Source organism: Ambystoma mexicanum, chromosome 4q, assembly GCF_040938575.1.
Source record: "Ambystoma mexicanum isolate Mex_15411 chromosome 4q, UKY_AmexF1_1, whole genome shotgun sequence".
In the NCBI taxonomy this organism is placed as follows: domain Eukaryota; kingdom Metazoa; phylum Chordata; class Amphibia; order Caudata; family Ambystomatidae; genus Ambystoma; species Ambystoma mexicanum.
The window spans coordinates 1292726433-1292743430 of record NC_090928.1 but is presented as its reverse complement, the minus strand read 5'-3'; the positions used below and the strand labels follow the sequence as shown (position 1 = coordinate 1292743430).

General features: G+C 45.5%; 1 protein-coding gene across 5 annotated transcripts in view; it reads right to left on the bottom strand.

The window, feature by feature from the left end:
- LOC138468387 (NACHT, LRR and PYD domains-containing protein 3-like) overlaps positions 1-16998 on the bottom strand; it is a 1409260-nt gene that overhangs the window by 1060288 nt on the left and 331974 nt on the right. For 4 of the 5 annotated variants that reach the window (XM_069608927.1, XM_069608925.1, XM_069608924.1 and 1 more), the window contains one exon: positions 16663-16833. The exons of the other annotated variant lie outside the window; for it this stretch is intronic. In XM_069608927.1, coding sequence (XP_069465028.1) covers positions 16663-16833 — 171 coding nt within the window. The remainder of the gene's footprint in view (positions 1-16662; positions 16834-16998) is intronic. 5 annotated transcript variants of the gene reach the window in all.

The window sequence follows — 16998 nt, the reverse complement described above, 5'->3', positions numbered from 1 at the left end:
CAACAAACCGAGAATAGAAAACTGCAACTCCAACGAGTCGAGGCATACCGAGATTCACGAAGCGAACACGTTCGCGGAAAAAACGGAACTGAGGCTATGGGCGTCGTGCGTCCTACTTATTACATCGGGTGACGTCGGCCGTCGGAGGAGGTCCTCGGGGATGGCGCATCGACATCATCGACGCAGGACGCAGACGCCAAAGATTTTCCGAAGCAGCACAGCTGTGGACATTACCTGTCATAGATATGGAATACGTCGGAGGACCCAATCCCCTCGAAGATCTCCCGGCTGGAGAGGCTTCTTCCCCTGACTGGTGGGCACAACCAGTTTATCTTCTTCTCCTCGCATCCCAGGACGTCTTGTGGTCGAATTGCCCGTGCCAAGCACCCCGGCAACCGGATTGCCACTTACCACTGGACCGCGAATAAAAGGACCGCTCCTTTTACCTGAGAACTCCGCGGCTGGTTTCTTCCCTGGCAGTGCAACAGACTCCTGTCTTCCTCCCCGACGAGATCCTATCTTCCCCCGGACGATGCACAGACTTGCATCCGCTGCCAGGAACAACTGCCCCCGCTGGAGTATTCTCACCACTTTAAGGTACCGTGTCCGCCAGGCCTCCCTTTCTAATGATTGCTACAAGGTAATAATAATCCCTTAACCTTCTGGACTGGGCTGGCCGCCTTGACCCTCTAACTGGTCCCTTTCTTTTGGTCCAACTCTTTTTGAACCTTTGCAAGACTCTTGTGCACTTCAACCGTATGATCTTGGACACATTTCGTTCTGATCCTCTTAAAGTGGATCTGGCCTACTGAACTCTAACTTCACGGTTTTACTTGCCTTCCTCTCTTGTTTTGTTCTTGTGAAAAGTGTTGGGATCTGTTTCAAATACTCTGCTTTTCTCTCCCTTTTAAAATGAATTATTAGAGTGCCATCTGCGTTAAGCGCTCACCGCTGTCTGAAAATAAGTGAGGCTTTACTTAAGACTTGTCTAATATTCTTCTAAGGGAGTGTATATCTTTTAGTGACCGTGTTTTTTAACTGCTTAACATTAGTGCCTGTGTGTTTTTCTAGATGTGGTTTTAAAATAAATAATTATCTCTTTTACACCAAGCCCTGGTCAGTGTTTACTTGTTCTACTGTGTTCTTTTGACCTATTGTGAATACCCTGTATACTGCCTAACTCTTCTTGAGGGAAGTCTGACTGCTCAGCCACAGCTACCAAGTGAATCTGTGTGGTACAGACTGCTACCAAGTGGGTTTACTGCCAAACACCTGTAGTCCTAAATCTTTTGCAGTGGTCCCAGAGGGAACTGCACAGGTTTCTGCCTAACAACGAAAGAAGCAGATGAGGCTTTTAAAAAATTAAAGGAGCGATTCACAGCCGCACCAGTTCTCCAACATCCAAGACCTGACCATCCGTTTGTGGTTGAGACGGATGCCTCAAATGTAGCCATGGGAGCCGTTTTGTCTCAGCGCGATCCTGACACCCCGGAACTGCACCCAGTGGCCTTTTGGTCTAAGAAATTCTCTGCTGCCGAATTGAACTATACTATTACAGATAAAGAGCTTTTGGCAATAAAATGCGCACTGAAAGAATGGAGGCATCATTTGCTCGGAGCGAGACACCCTGTGACCATTTTCACTGACCATCGTAACTTGCAATATTTGCGCTCTGTAAAAGCACAATCCTCGAGACAGTTACGATGGGTCCTCTTTTTTGCCGAATATGACTTCATCATTACATTCAGACCGGGAGTGCGAAATGGAAAGGCGGATGCCTTATCTCGAATTGGAAAAGGTGAAGGAGCTTATGTGCCTGTGATTCCAGTGGAAATAATTTCTGGGGAGAAGGTACTAGGAGCTATGGACACCGCCGACTCGACATTTGAAGAACTACGAAATGAGATTAGAACCAGCATGGCTAAGGACGAGTTCATGAGGTGGGAGTCGAAAGGAGAACATTTTACAGTGCTGGATGGTTTACCTTTTTATCAGGAACGTCTGTACTTGCCCACACCAAAACTGCAAGAGCAAGTCATTGCTAGTTATCATGGAGCCCTGTTGGAAGGTCATCCCGGAATCACCAAGACTTTGGAAAAGGTAAAGTGATCGTACTGGTGGCCTACTTGGAGAAAAGATGTCATTCAATATTTGAAAACATGTGGTAATTGCGCTCAAAATAAAACTCAAAAAAGAAAACTTGCCGGCCTTCTTCAACCATTGAGTGTGCCCTCTGCCCCCTGCCCCACAATTTCGATGGACTTCATTACAGATTTACCAAATTGCGAAGGTAGTGACACCATTTTGGTGGTAGTGGACTTATTTTCAAAGATGGCGCATTTTATAGCATTGAAAGGACTACCTTCAGCTTCAATATTGGCAAAGACATTTCTGGAAAATATAGTGAAGTTGCATGGCTTCCCTTCAATAGTTTCAGATCAGGGAAGCCAATTTGTCTCTAAATTTTGGAAGAAATGTTGTGAGTTAGCAGAAATTGATGTACGCCAGTCCACAAGTCATCATCCCCAAACTGATGGCCAAACTGAGCGAACCAATCAAACACTGGAGCAGTACCTCAGATGCATGCTACACCAACTTGAAGACACCTGGCTAAATGTTCTATGGATTGCAGAATATGCATATAATAACTCTGTGCATGCCTCCACTGGATTAAGTCCTTTTTATACCCTACATGGCAGGCATCCACTTACGTCGGCCTATGACCCACCGGAACCCTTGGAAATGCCTGCAGTAAAATCTCTGCATGAAAAGATCACCACTGCTATAGCTCAAGCAAAAGAACATTTGTCCTTGGCTAAAGAGTCCCAGAAGAAATTTGCTGACAACAAAAATTGTAATGCTCCTGAGTATAAGGTGGGGGATTTGGTGTGGTTATCCACTCAGAATTTGGCCTTGAAAGGATCACGAAAATTCCTTCTATGATTCCTGGGGCCCTTTGCCATTGAGAAAATAATCAATCCAGTAGCCATGAAACTCATCCTTCCAAGAACCATGAAAATCCACTCCGTGTTTCATGTTTCCCTTTTAAAACCAGTTTATCCGAACACACCAATCCAAGAGGCTCCAGCTCCTGTGGAAGTGGAGAATGATCATGAAGTCAAGGCCATCTTGGACTCAAAGATTGTGCGCAATAAACTATACTACTTAGTGGATTGGAAGGGTTACGGGCCCTCAGGACAGCACATGGGAACCTCTTGAAAATCTTCATGCCGCTAGGTTGCTAAAGACTTTTCACCGTAATAACCTGTGCAAACCAAGGAAGGGGAGTTCCAGTTTAGGAGGGGTTTTGGGGGGGAATACTGTCATGGCCACTGGGTTTCCCCTTAAAAGGTCTTCCAAAGTTTCCTGGTTAGCTGCATATAACTCCTGGGCTAAGGGTAGGTAGGACCTTTGGGCTACGCTGCTTTAAACATTTCCTCATCTTCCAACATGGTTGCCCTGTGGAATTCCTGGTATTGGGCTGTGCAGTCTAGTTGCTGTCACTCTCTTGGTATTTAAGCCCCTCCCCTTTTTTGTTCCGTGCTTCGTGTCTGATCTGCAATGCAGTGACGCTTACCGCGGACCGGAATTCCAGTCAAGATTTCCTCAGCACACCATTCATAGTTCGTAGATTTTAGTTTCCCAGTCCAGTGTCCCTTACTTAGTAATTCCCTTGTTCACTTCCCCTTGCCTTCATTCTGCTTTCATGTATCTCCCGGTGTGTGTGAGGTGAAACTTCTAGTTAGAGAAAGAAAAAGGCGTTCGACGTTTACCTGCTTCCGCACACACAGCAAGTAAAATTTTGAACATACTCGGGTGTTGCGGTTAAGTGCGCTGTGGCGCATGGAATGTTTAAAGAATTCTCCTCACAGGTGTCGAGTGTCGGAGCACTTGTATTTGAATGCATGTGAGGAGTTTGTAACACATTGGCAATACTTGTTCCACATTAGGCGCGCATGTTTTTTGAGACATTCCTTGCTTAAAGTTTTGGAGTTGCTTTATATTAGAGTACAACTTAGGAGTTTTTGTGCCTTCAGTATATACGCTGGCTCAATTCTAGGTGCTTATATTTTCTGTGACATTAGGAAAGGTGTTCCAAGTTGAACAGTTTACATATTCACGGAACTCGTAGTTTGTTTTAACCAGTATTTTCATTTATTACTGTTTTCTTAAGGAAAATGGAATCACATTAGGAACTTCCCTGGTATTCAGATTTAGCACCCCTGTTAGTCTCTCCTCAGAGTGTTAGTAATTCAGTAGTAGTACCTCACCTCATAGGTTCCTTGCGACTACAGTTCTAGGGTTCAGTAGTTTTCATCCTTTTCTGGTTGGAGTTATTGGTGGAATTTTTGTGCATTTTGCTAATTGGTATTTTCCATCACCACTCCTCTTAGTACACTCAGTTTATGAAGTCCTTCCTCAGTCTATCCCCTATCAGCCTCCATCTACAGAACAAGCGCCCCTGCGCAGAAGCAGGATGGATAGCCCACCATATTCCAATCTAAGGTAATAGTGAGTGAAATATTGTGGGAAGAGGTAAAGAGGAATTATTAGCTATTCCCAGGCTACCATTGAGAATTTATGTTGATTTAGATTCCCTGTGTCTATTCTTAGATTACTATTTAAAAGGAGATAGAGGTACTGAAAGAGAATAGGTGAGAACAACGCACCCTGAGAAGAGTGTCGTAGCTATTGGGAGTGGTGTCCCTGCAGAGTCAAAGGCAAGCGTTACAATAAGGAAGCTCTGAATCAGAAAGAACTTCAAATTAATCCTATCCCTGAAAAGGACTGGATAGCCCATTTTCAAACTCTTTTTGCCCGATCTGCATTCCAGTCTATATTTCAGTTTGATCCCACAGTGAGCCACTGGAGATTGGCCTTTTCTAAAGAAAATATAGAGATGATTAGAAAGGCAAATCCAGGCCTGGCAAATTATTGAAAATCTCATTAGACCTGCAGGGCGAGTTCCTTAGTTTATATACTCGACCTAAGAGTACATACTCGACCCAAGAGAAATGCACTCGCCCCAATGTGACTGGTGACAAAATATTTACTAGTGCTTTTTGTAAAATGGTGCATGGTACCATAAACACACTTCATATTTGGTGCAATGCTGCCAAGCATGCACAGTGAAACTTGCATTTGCCAGTTTCTGCAAAGTGTTTCAATTTTATTTATTTATTTAGTTGAGTGGCTGTGTGTAAGGCACCTATACAACAAATGGTGTTTCAAGGCACCACAAGACAAAAAAAGGGGGTGGGTAACAAGGGAGAAAGATATAAATAACGGTCCTACTAGGCCTTGTGACATTCGGATCGTGGAAGTGCAATACCAAGAAGTGGAAGGGTAGGGGTGAGGGGGAAGTGCCAGTCTGTGCGAAATGCGAAGTGCTAGGGTGAGAAGTGAAGTGCAGGGTGGAGGGGAGAGAGAGGGTGCAAATGATAGGGAGGTGGAAAGGGGGAGCACAGGGTCTAGGAAAGTGCTAAGGAAAGGGCAGGAGGGAAAGTGTCATGGACTGCAGGGGGTGAGGGTCCATATGCTAAATGTAAGGAGGGGGTGGACTGGGCAGGGGGGACCTGGTACCCTGTAGAACTCAGAGGGAACCAGGCAGCCAGTCAATGTGGCAGATGTGGTGTTAGCAAGGGTAGGGAAGAGGGAAGTAGGGAAGAGGGAAGGAGGAAGAGAAAAGGAGAGCCTTGATGAGTTTTCTGAATTTAAGGAGATCCGGCTGAAGCCTGAGAGGGGCAGGGACCCCATTCCAGAGGGAGGCTCCTGCAGAGGAGAGAGATCTACCCCCAATCTCTGCTTAGAGAAGCATTTCATCTGTAGAGAGTCGGAGCTAGAAGACCGAAGGGCTCTAGCAGGGAGGTATTTGGGAGAAAGATTTGGATGTAGCGGGGTCCCAGGCCCCAGAAAGCCTTTTTGTTTGATGCAGAGGGTCTTGAACTTTATCCTAGCAGCAACCAGGAGCCAGTGGAGGGATTTTAGGCTGGAGAGATGCAGAGCCTGGGCTTGAGGCCAAGGATGAGTCTAGCAGTCCTATTCTGTATTCGTTAAAGGGGCAAAGGGAGGAAAAATTAAGACTGAGGAAGAGGCTGTTGCAGTAGTCCAGCCTAGAGAGGACCAGAGCTTGGGAGACATTGAGTTTCTGGGGGAAGGTGAGGAAAGGGAGAATGCCTCAGAGGAGGTGCAGCTTATAGTGGGCCTTCTTGGCAAGGTCTGCAATTTCTAACATTCCCAAACTCTACAGCAAGTTTCAGTATCCTGCAAATCGTGCTCGCTCTTCATAAAAGCTACTCGCCAATGGCATTGAGCTATTAGATTTTGCAAGCCCTAAAATCACTATAGGGGATGTGGCCCGGCTGGATTAGCCAACAATATTATGATAGGATCTACAATACTATTAACAAAAATATATATCTTATTTATGAAAATCCTTACAAGCTGTGCAGTGCCTAAATCCTGATCTCTATCATATATAGTACCCAAGAAGAGTGATGGGCCAAATCTTAAAAATGGTAGACCTATCACACCCGCTGACGTAGAGAATAAAAAACTTGCAAACCTGGTTCTAGGGGAAGCAGCAGCATGGGCAAATGAAATAAATATAATGAAGATCCCTCAGGCTAGATGCTGCAAAGGCCAGGGCACTACTTTAAACCGTTTGGTGCGTGGGCTTAGCAGACCCCGGCTAGACGTAAAGATGGCACAACTGTGTTTGCTGCATGTGACTATCTCAAAGCAGCCTTTGATTGTACATGTTGGTCATTCTATGGAGAAAACTTTATACCCGAGGTATACTCATCGTTGTTGAGTATATTGATCATCCTATATTAAAATCTAGAGAAACAGGTTTGTTTAGATAGTGCTGGCTCGGTTTCATCCAAACTATCGACCTATGGGCTGAGGCAGGGCTGTGTATTGGCGCCCTGCCTCTTCAATCTATAGATTTCTGTTGTAGGAGAAACTTTGATTGAAACTAGGACTAACCCCCTCCCATCCATAGGCCAGCTAAGAGTGTCTTGGCTTGCCTATGCTGAAAAATTAGTCCTTTTTGCCAGCACTCCTATTGGTCTACAGCAGGCCTTAGGTCAATTGCAATAATTGCAAAAATATTCATAAATATATTGAAATTAATGTTGATAAATCGAAAATAATCTATTTTACAAATAAAAAGAAAGGTCCTGGTCTGGAATAATGGGATCAAGAAGTTGGAAGTGGTCACTGAATTGGTATTCCTTAGATTCTAAATGTGGAGGGGCCCAGCATTCGTTTCTGGAAACTGGTAGGTTAAAGAATAAAGCACTCATGTTAATGACGCAACTAAAAAACAAATAAGTAACAAATGTTGTAGATTTTCATTGATCCCTAGAATTATATATTAGAAGGCAAACGTGATGCCTATAGTGACCTATGGATTAGACTTCATGATTTGGGGGAGGGCCGGATATTAGATAAGCTTGAGGTATTATTGTGATAGCACGTGCTAACCCTGCCAAACTGTGTCCCCATTTCAATTATCAAATATGAACTGAGTAACCCATCATTGTCAACTATAGTGAAATGGAATTTAATGCAGCTTTATTAGAAAATTCTGGTAACTCTGAATCTCTCTCATTCATGAATGTGCGGCAAGAAACATTTCTCCTTCCTCTCCCGCAAGGCATTCACTGTTATAGACTGACAGGAACCGCAGTGCTCAACTCTGTGGTCCATCCCCAGACACCAGAGGCAGATCCGGTGTGAGTTCGTAATGGATATTTTAGCACCACAATTGGAACACCGTTTGAAGAGGTTCTTCGGTGTAAACATTTTTGACGAACATCAAATAAATACGCATTGAGAAATCGCTGAGGTGATGAACCGTCCAAAGCGTGCTGAGCACGCGGAAAAACAGAACAGAGGCATTGGGTGCTGCGCCAGCCACTTATACCAGTGTAAACGTCACAGCCGAGGACAGGCCAGAGGCCGTTTAGGGCCACGATTAGACAACGCATGAGCCCGATACTATGGAAATAAAGTTTCCGAAGCTGCAAGCAGACTTGCAAATATATCAATGAGGAATACGTGGGAGGACGCAATCCTTTCGAATTGTATATAATAGAAGGATAAAGTGATGCCTACAGTGACCTATGGATTAGAGTTCATGGATTTGGGGGATGGCCGGATATTATGTAAATTGGAGGCATTATTGTGATCGCACGTGCTAACCCTGCCGAACTGTGCACCCATTTCAATTAACGATTTGAACTGAGTAGCCTATCATGGTCAACTATAGCGAAATGGCATTTAATGTAGATTTATTACAACATTCTGGTACCTCTGAATCTCTCTCTATTCATGAATGTGCAGCAAGAAACGGTTAATAAAAGAAATCAAGGACATTAAATTTGTTTTACAATGGATCTGAGGGCATATTAAAGGAACTTTGTGTGAGTGTTAAAGATTTTATTAATAAGGAAAATATTAAAAAACCTGTGGGAGTTAGAATGGATTGTGAGTTTGTAGGTCATTTTTAGACTACAGTCTATATTACACAGTGGCCGGTGAAGAGAAGAACCTGAGAATTTTCACTTTGAACAAGATTTATAAATGCGCACTGGAGAGGACAGTTTTCACGACTCGAATTAAATCTGTTTCCCAAATAGCAAATTCTAGGTATGAAGTATTTTGTAGGTTTTGTGGGGACCATAGTAAAGATGAGTCCTTATTTCATATATATATATATATATGAATGTTATATATATATAGCAAAAGATGTAATTATTTTAAGATTTTGTATCAATTACTGAAAGTATAGTCATGAGGTTTTGTGGCATATATCCTCCATATTAGCAAGAATACATGTAATATTTCATGCTGAAATTATTATTTGATTGTCATGGATTGTAGGCGCAGATTTGGCACAGGATTCCTTGGCACAGTTCGGATACTTAGTTTGTCTTAATGACTAAAGGGCTTTAATGGATCATATAAAAAGGTGTTTTTTAATAAGTTTTATTTTGTAACTGTCACACAATTAATGAACGGAAGTTGCTTCCATTCTTCCTATAGACACTGTAGTTTATTAGATAGGCATTTCATTGCTCAGAATACCCCAGCTGATATCCTAAGTGATCCCTCATTCACCAAATCCTCTCCTTCTGAACTTGTTTGTTGCTTTTCTCAGATTTTCTTTACATTTTATGTTTTGCTTCAAGAGCAATGGAAAACCCCTCAGGCAGCTCGAGATGTAGACAAATGCTGCTCCCCACTTATTTACCATTTACAGCACCCTCAGTCCTATGAGTTAGGAAATGGTAATGTGGACACATTTACCTCAAACAGTTTCATATTCTGAACTCTTCAGCGCAACTGAATGTGTTCTTTGAAAGAATATGAATACGCTCGCTCCATCCTGTGCCGGTTGCCTTGAGCCCTTATTGGTGCAGGCCATGCATGGGCATTTAGGGGGTGGGGGAGCTGGTAACTGGACTTTGATAGTTATATCCCTGGGGAGGAACAGGGAAAACTTAATGTTCACCGTTCTCAGTGGACTACCGCAGAGTTTAGACTCTCTATGCTCTTTTATAATCCGTTCACATTATTTGACCACAAGCTCCATCTTTCTAGTTTCCATTCACAATGGCCTTCTTCATTGAAGGAACCGATTAGTATTCAACTTGCCATTTCAAGGGACAGGCTATACATATTTTACTTTTTTGATCTGTCTTTCCCATTTATCTTGTGGCTTTGGCTTGGCAGTCCCAGAATTATCATTTCAGACTTTACTCGCAGAACTATGAATAGACATCCCCATAAAATCAAGCCTACACATATTCCAGGATTGCCCCAGCACACATTCAACACAACAACACTACTCCATTTCAAACGTACACTACTCCAAAGCAGCCTTGGAAACACCATCTGTAAGCTATGTAATGAACTGAGGGAATGTGTCCCTGCTCCCCAAGGGAGAGCACCCCCCTATGAGGCTAGGGAGGTTAGCCCGCAATGCTGCACCCTCCCTACAGGTCAAGGCAAGTGGGAACACACAGGAAGAGACTCCCCCTATGGGCACAAGCACTCCCATTCCTATGAGAAACTCTGTAAAGGATACCCCGAAGTGGCCTACTTGAGACTATCAGATGTACAAAATCATATACAATACACATAGTTGTAAGAGAGAAGTATCATATGTTACTGTGAACAAGAAACAGAGCATATCACTTTAAATGGAAATCCCCATTTAACTGGGACGAGGGGGCTGGGGCGGAGAGAGAAGCTGATACAAGCAGAGGGAGAAAGACACGAATGTCAGCCAGGGAAAGCTCACTGCGACGTAACACTGAGAGGGGAGGAGACTCTGCAACCTGTGGCACCCGCGAGTTTGGAAACTGCTCTGGAGGCGAAAGCAGAGCGCTTCACGTGCAGCATCTGAGAAAGAGAGAGCAAGAAGCAGATGGTGGGGGCATGACCACAGAGACTTTGTGGTGGAGCAGTGGTCAACAAAACAATGCTGAAACCACTGGGCGCTCAAAACCGCATACGGTCCAGATACCTGCAGGACTGCCAATCCATCCAGAAGGAGAGCACGGAACGTGGGATACTGAAGTAACCAGAGAAGCCAAGAAAGCGAAGAGCACAGAGAACCCCAAGCGAACGGAGGCCCCAGAGATGTTGTCCCAGAGAATCCAAGGTAAAAGGGGAGAACGGGTGATCCAGGATGCCGCCGGAAAATCGTTATGTGACTGTTCATGCTCGTCCCAGTCAAATCGACGCAAGAATAACATGGAAAGTAAGAAAGCGGAATGATAATGAGAGAAATCGAATGCAATAAATATTAAGAGGGAAACTAAAACTAATACAAACGCCTGGGGAGGAAGGCAGATTACTATATATTGTGAGAAACCCGACAGTATTCTCCCATCTACTTCCTCAGGATCTTCCATTCAGCTGGCCAGGGAAGGCCCATCGCTTTTGGATTCCGACGGTGGGGGTGAACAAGCAAGGGAGGACCACCTGAGTGGAGGAGAATACCGAAGGCCGAGACATGACATGATATTCCCCCAGTCCCAATAATACCCCAGCCCACTCTCGCTCAGCCTTCATGTGGTATTTCCAATCACAACCCATCTCGCTGTCCCCATTTCCACCAAACAGTGATACCGGGAAGATGCAACTAAGATCAATTAGAATTAGCACTAGGAAAAGCATTGGGAAACAAAACAGCGGCTACTACTACAACCTACCACTAAGCTGTCCCACTAATAGAGTCAGGCAAGGTCAAACACTTTATTCCACCTGTGCACACCTGACTCCACTTGACTCTTCCCTACCCTATAAAAGGTGGAGTTCTGCCAGAAGCAGTGACCGAGCTGGGGATGCCGTCTGGACCAGAGAAGCCAAGAAGCAGAGAGGGGCAGGAGCTGAAGGCTGGAGGAGAACAGCATGCAGATACGCTGGCCCAATGCCTGTGAATGGGGCTGCAGCGTGGCGAGGGAGCTGTGTCTCCAAGGAGCCGGAGTGAGGCTGCCTGCATCCTGCTGGTGGCGTTCAGCGAAGTGCTCGTTCCCTTGGGACCTGTGCCGGCACCAAAGGTGTCTGAGGGGCCGGTGAGACCCTGACCTCAACCACGCATATGCTGAATGGCCTGCCTGTCAACGGAACGCTGCCCAGTGAGTTTCTTGAAAGTTAATAAGAGAGAAATGCAGGAGCTTGCTTGTGACTGCAGCGGAGCAGGAGGAAGGCACCCAAGTAAAGTGGCACGGAGCAAAAGGCAAGTGACAGATTGTAGTGTAAAGCGGCACGAAAGAAAGAAAGCTGAAAGCAGGAGAGAGCAGAAAGTCGAAAGAAAGCTTGAAGGAAAATGCACGAGGGGCGCTGAAATAAGAGGAAAGTGAACTGTAAGAAAGAAAGAGAAAGAAGGGTGCGTGTGACCCGAAGCAGGAAAGAGGTGTAAAGAAGACCGGTGGGGGGGTCTGTACTTCTGCTCTCTATATGGTAGAGGGGAGGCACAGAGGACCCCAGCCAAGATTCTCTAATACGGTAGCGATGGACGAGCAATCAAGGCCTAGCTTCTCAGGAGGTGATGCAGGCTGGTTCTTAAGTACAGTGTATCCCCAAGCCCCCACAAAGGAATGTCCACACACTGTATTACTGAAAACACAGTCTTTATATAATTAATATTCAAGGGTTATGTACACTTATCACAATAACGCACTTTGTGCTCAGGAAAATCAGCAATGGTAAATATCTACAATTCTAAAGTGGTACCACTAATATTAGACCTCATTAAAGTGCATTCACAATACTGTAGAAATGGCACACAGATCAATAAGAAGGAAACCAGCAATAGAGAGAGGAGAGATAACAGAGGGTTGAAACAATAGGCAGAATACTGGCCCTTGCTACTGGACACAGTTCTGTGTGGAGATCCCCCCACCTGGGCAACCTGCAAAATAAAGAGATATAACCCCAGCCCAGTCCAGATATTGTTCAATAGTCTATTTTTCTCCTATAATGTTTTTACCCCCCCAATGTACCTGGTGGAGTCGAGTTCCTCGAAAAGGCGTCGACAAGCGTCGAGGGACTCGCTGTTCGGCGACGGGGAATCGACGGCCCTTCTTGAATGCCTTCCTTTTCAGGCGGGAGGCACGGGGCGTCGAACGTCCGTCGACGAACGAGGCCGAACGTTGTCGAAGAGGCGGCAGCTCCGTCCGAGCGGTGCTCGTCGGCGTCGGGGCGTCGGCGTCCTGCAAGGCGGAGGTGTGCGGGGCACCTCGATGACAATAGTTCTGGACCGCAAAGATTGTAGAGACGGGAGCCCAGCAAGGGCGTCGAGTCGTCCGAGTCTTTGGGGTCGTCGGGTGGCGGGAAACCCACCGGCAGGTTTCTCCTCGGCGCGTTGGTCGTCCTCGACTTTCTCCGGCAGGATAAGCGGTCGACGATGCGGTCGAGAGAGTCCTTCGATTGAATGTTCTTAGGCAATGGAGCGGACGGCTCCGATCGTCGGCGGCACGGCGTCAAGTGGTTCCCACGGCTGGGCAACACAACTTCGACGGGCCTCCAGCGGTTACACAGACCTGCGAACCCTGGTCGACGGCAATGGACTTCGACAGCGTCGATGTCCGGGTGCTTCACTTCGATCTCCTCGGCGGTCCCGTCTCGGGTCGGCAGCCTTTCGAGGGTCTGACTTCCAGGGCGCTTCGGCGAAGATTCAGCGGTGCTCGATGGTCCCTCGGAGCACGGGAAGAGGGCGCCTTACCAGGTCCTCTCTCGGGTCAGTCCTCGACGATTTCGACAACCTTCAGTTCCGTCGAAGCAAATGCCACAGCAAGTCTTCTTCTTCCAGCTGGACGTCGAGGATCAGCAAATCCAGTTACTCTTGAGTGGAGACTCAGCTTCTGAATGCTTCTGAACAATTTCCAGTGGTGAGAGGTCCCCAGATATACTATTCTGTCTCTCATCCACACTGCTGGCACACACACAGCAGCCAATCACACAGAAGGGCATTCATGCAGTCAGTCAGCCAATCAGGCACACAGTGCATTCAGGCCACACTCCTCCCTTTCAGACACTCACAACAAGGAATGTGGATTGGGACAAGTACCCAGCCATTCAACACTACACACTGCATTCAGGCCAGTTTCGGGCAGGGCTGTCTCAGTCTTTGTCTCTCATGCCAGAAACCAGACAACCACAACAAGGAGTGTATATTGGTCACACACTCCATTCACCCAGGTCCCACCCACAGGAGGTACCCACAACATACAGTCACTGGGAAGGCTCCAGTCAGTCTAGCTGGGCCTTCACAACAACACCATATATGGAACTTCCACCCAACAGCCAGTCAGGGGGAAGGGACAGAGTCAGGGCATCCCAGGACTTTGGGAAAACAAGACAACAGGCAATAGAAAGCAAGAGGCCACAGGGGCCATCTTGTTTCTATCAGGAATCAACTGATCCCAATGGCAGGGCCTGGGTATCCCAAAATGGAGGACACCCAGAGCACCTGTCCAATTCAGCATGGAGCTGCCACCAGCCCATACCCTGCTCTGTGGGCCACCCACAGGTGCCCAAAAACATACACTAGGGGCACAGGGTTGTACCCCCCCACCCATGGGTGCCATAAGGGTATCCCAGGGGTCTGTTCACCAAACCAAAAGAGAGAGCTGCACTGCCAGGAGTCCCAAATGGATTCCTGGGCAGAAAACATAACAGAACACACGATAAAAGGCAGAAGAGGACAAGGATTCAGAGGCCCTGTCCCTCTGATACATTTCCAGCATCACAAGAGGGTGCGAGTGACCCGACAGATTTGAAAAGGGAAAGTAAAAGCGAGAGGAAGTGAGAAGAGGGTATGAGCGACCCAAAGGTGAAACCAAGAAACTGCAAGCAGCACGAGAAAGTGACAAGAAGGTGCAAGAGTGCACAACCAAAGTATCAGGGAGTGCCAGGGGCACGATAAAGGCAATAGAAGGGTGCAAGAGGCACGACCAGATAAAAAGCAGGTGCAAATGTGCACGACAGAAAAGAAGGCGTACAGGAGGTCCGGTGAAGTGGAGAAGAACAGAGTGAAAGAGGCACAGAAAAGAAAAGGTGCCAGAAGAAAGGTACAGACAGCAAGGAGAGGGGTTACAGGTCAGAGAGGTTGCACATGGGAGGAGCAAAGAGTCCAGTGTTCTCAAAAGTCTCTGATACTACACCACGTAAGAACTGTACAATGAAAGCGACATCCTGACTAGGAGTACTTTGTTTAACTATGGAAGGGGCATACGCTTGGGGAAGGGAACCCCGATAGTCCTTAGAAGAATTGTGTAAGAAACAAAATTTACATTCTGACCAGAGGAACTTTGTTAAAAGACAGAAGGGGCCTACGCTTGGGGAAGGGAATACTGAGAAGCCTAACAAGAGTTGTGCAAGAGACATTTTTGAAATGTGCAAATGTGCGAGAGGCCTGATCCGGACTGTGTATTCTTTTTGTTTCGAACTGGAAGAGTGTGGGCTTGGGGAAGGGAATCCCAAGAGACCCAAGGATATTGTGAACTATGTTGATTTGCTGCAAGAGCCCTGTGTGGAAGGTTCCAAGGGCTCCCCTTTTGAATGGAACTTGCACTGGCAGAACTACAGCCATTGGTAAGACTACCTGGTTTAAATTTCCTTTTCTTTGAACCAATATATTTCTTTTTTTTTTAAACTTCCTAACACGTTTTTGTAAAGAGTGAGTGCAAGCATAGGTTTAGACACAGACAAATTATTATTTCGGACTTTCAGACATCAACGGCCCTTAGAAACATCTGTTAAGGGAACCATCCCTTTAGAGTTAGGGCCAGTTAGGCATTACACCAACCCAGGAACTTTAGTAAATAAAGGTGAGTCTGTTTCTCACTTAATACCATGCCTGGCTCACAATATGCCAAACCATAGAGACTATAAACTAGAAGAAGAATTCTATGACGAGAAAGAATACTATGAATTATTAAGAAAAGAGGAAAACGCCAAGAGGGATAATTGTAGAGTCTGGATATCACTACCCTGAGAAAAGTGGAAATTACCCCATCTGGGAAAAAGAAAGAGGGGAATCGAAATGAAAGAGAATGCAATGAGTTGGAATATAAAGAAACTCCTAGAGTTAGCACAAGACAGTAAGGACTATCCAGGAAAGAAGTAAATTATAATCACATGGAAGGCCAATCCCAACAGGGGAACCAATGTAAAGCAAAAACCCATTAATACGGATAAAAGTAGTCGTCTGAGGTCAAAGAAAGCAATTTTTGAGAACACAAGTCTACTAAAATCTTGAAAGAATTACACTAACTAATTAAAGAAGTCACAAAAGACTATTTAAAAATAAGCTATTAAGAAGACCCAGGCAGCAGACATTTGCAAGACGTAACACCGTGGAGGAGGCAGTCAGTCTATGGTCTTTAGTTGTAAGAATAGTGGTAGGCTCAGTTAGGGTTAGTTTTGGACTGTGGACATATTCTTTGGGCCATTCACAGACGACCGATAAACACCTTAGTTTGATAGGTAGAGAACAACCCATAGCAACAGGGAAAGTTAGGCCTTATTCTTATTCGTTAATAAACACATCTTTGAAATGTCCTCAGTGTGTCCGTGTCCTTCTTTTAACCAACCACAGCTATCAACACACATATCATTGCGTCACCTCTCTCTAGAACGGAGCCCACATTTTGTGTTACTCGCGCATGAAAACTAATTCCAAACATTGCCTTCATGCTGCATCACCTCCCTCTGTCTGCAACCTCTCTTTCCTCACTTTTCCATCCGCTTACCGTTGCCAGTCCTGTTGGTCAGGTCGCCCAGAGAGGCTCACATGCTCTGAAATTGCTGCAGTGATGATTCAGCTCCACACAAAAGCACACTAACATAAATGTTATAAGATCCATGGATTATTAATGATAGCAGATGTTGCACAATTGTTTTTATTTGTATGGCCAATTCTAATATTGTTCATTCAGTTGTTTTGATCTGTTGTTTTTAATGATATCACCCATAAAGAACACAACATGAGATACCGAGGATGACATCTTTCAGCTCTGCAATTATTGCCATTGGATATTGAAATGAATACCTGATCCTTCATCTAAAATGCAATTGTTATTGCTCTGATGTCAGCAGCTTTAAAATGCGATAAAGAAGAAATGAGCAGCTCCTTACTTCAATGTGTGTATTTTGCAGCCTGGATGTTTCAGCCCTTCACACAGGGCTTTCACTGCTGAGACTGTCAGTTTATTTCTGCTCAGGTCGAGCTCTGTGAGCGATGTGCTTGTTCTGAGAACAGAGGCGAGATCTGCACAGCATGACCCAGTCAGAGAGCGGCATAGGAACCTAGAGGAGAAAAAGATGGGGAAATGAAGCAGGGCCTGTGAAAGTGCGTCCCAGCGTCTATTTATCTTCTATTAGCAGTATTGCAGAGTAGCCAGTGGAACAGCACGGCATGTGGTACACAGCTGAGCCTGACCACTACAATCAACGTTGACACAGCTGCTCCAA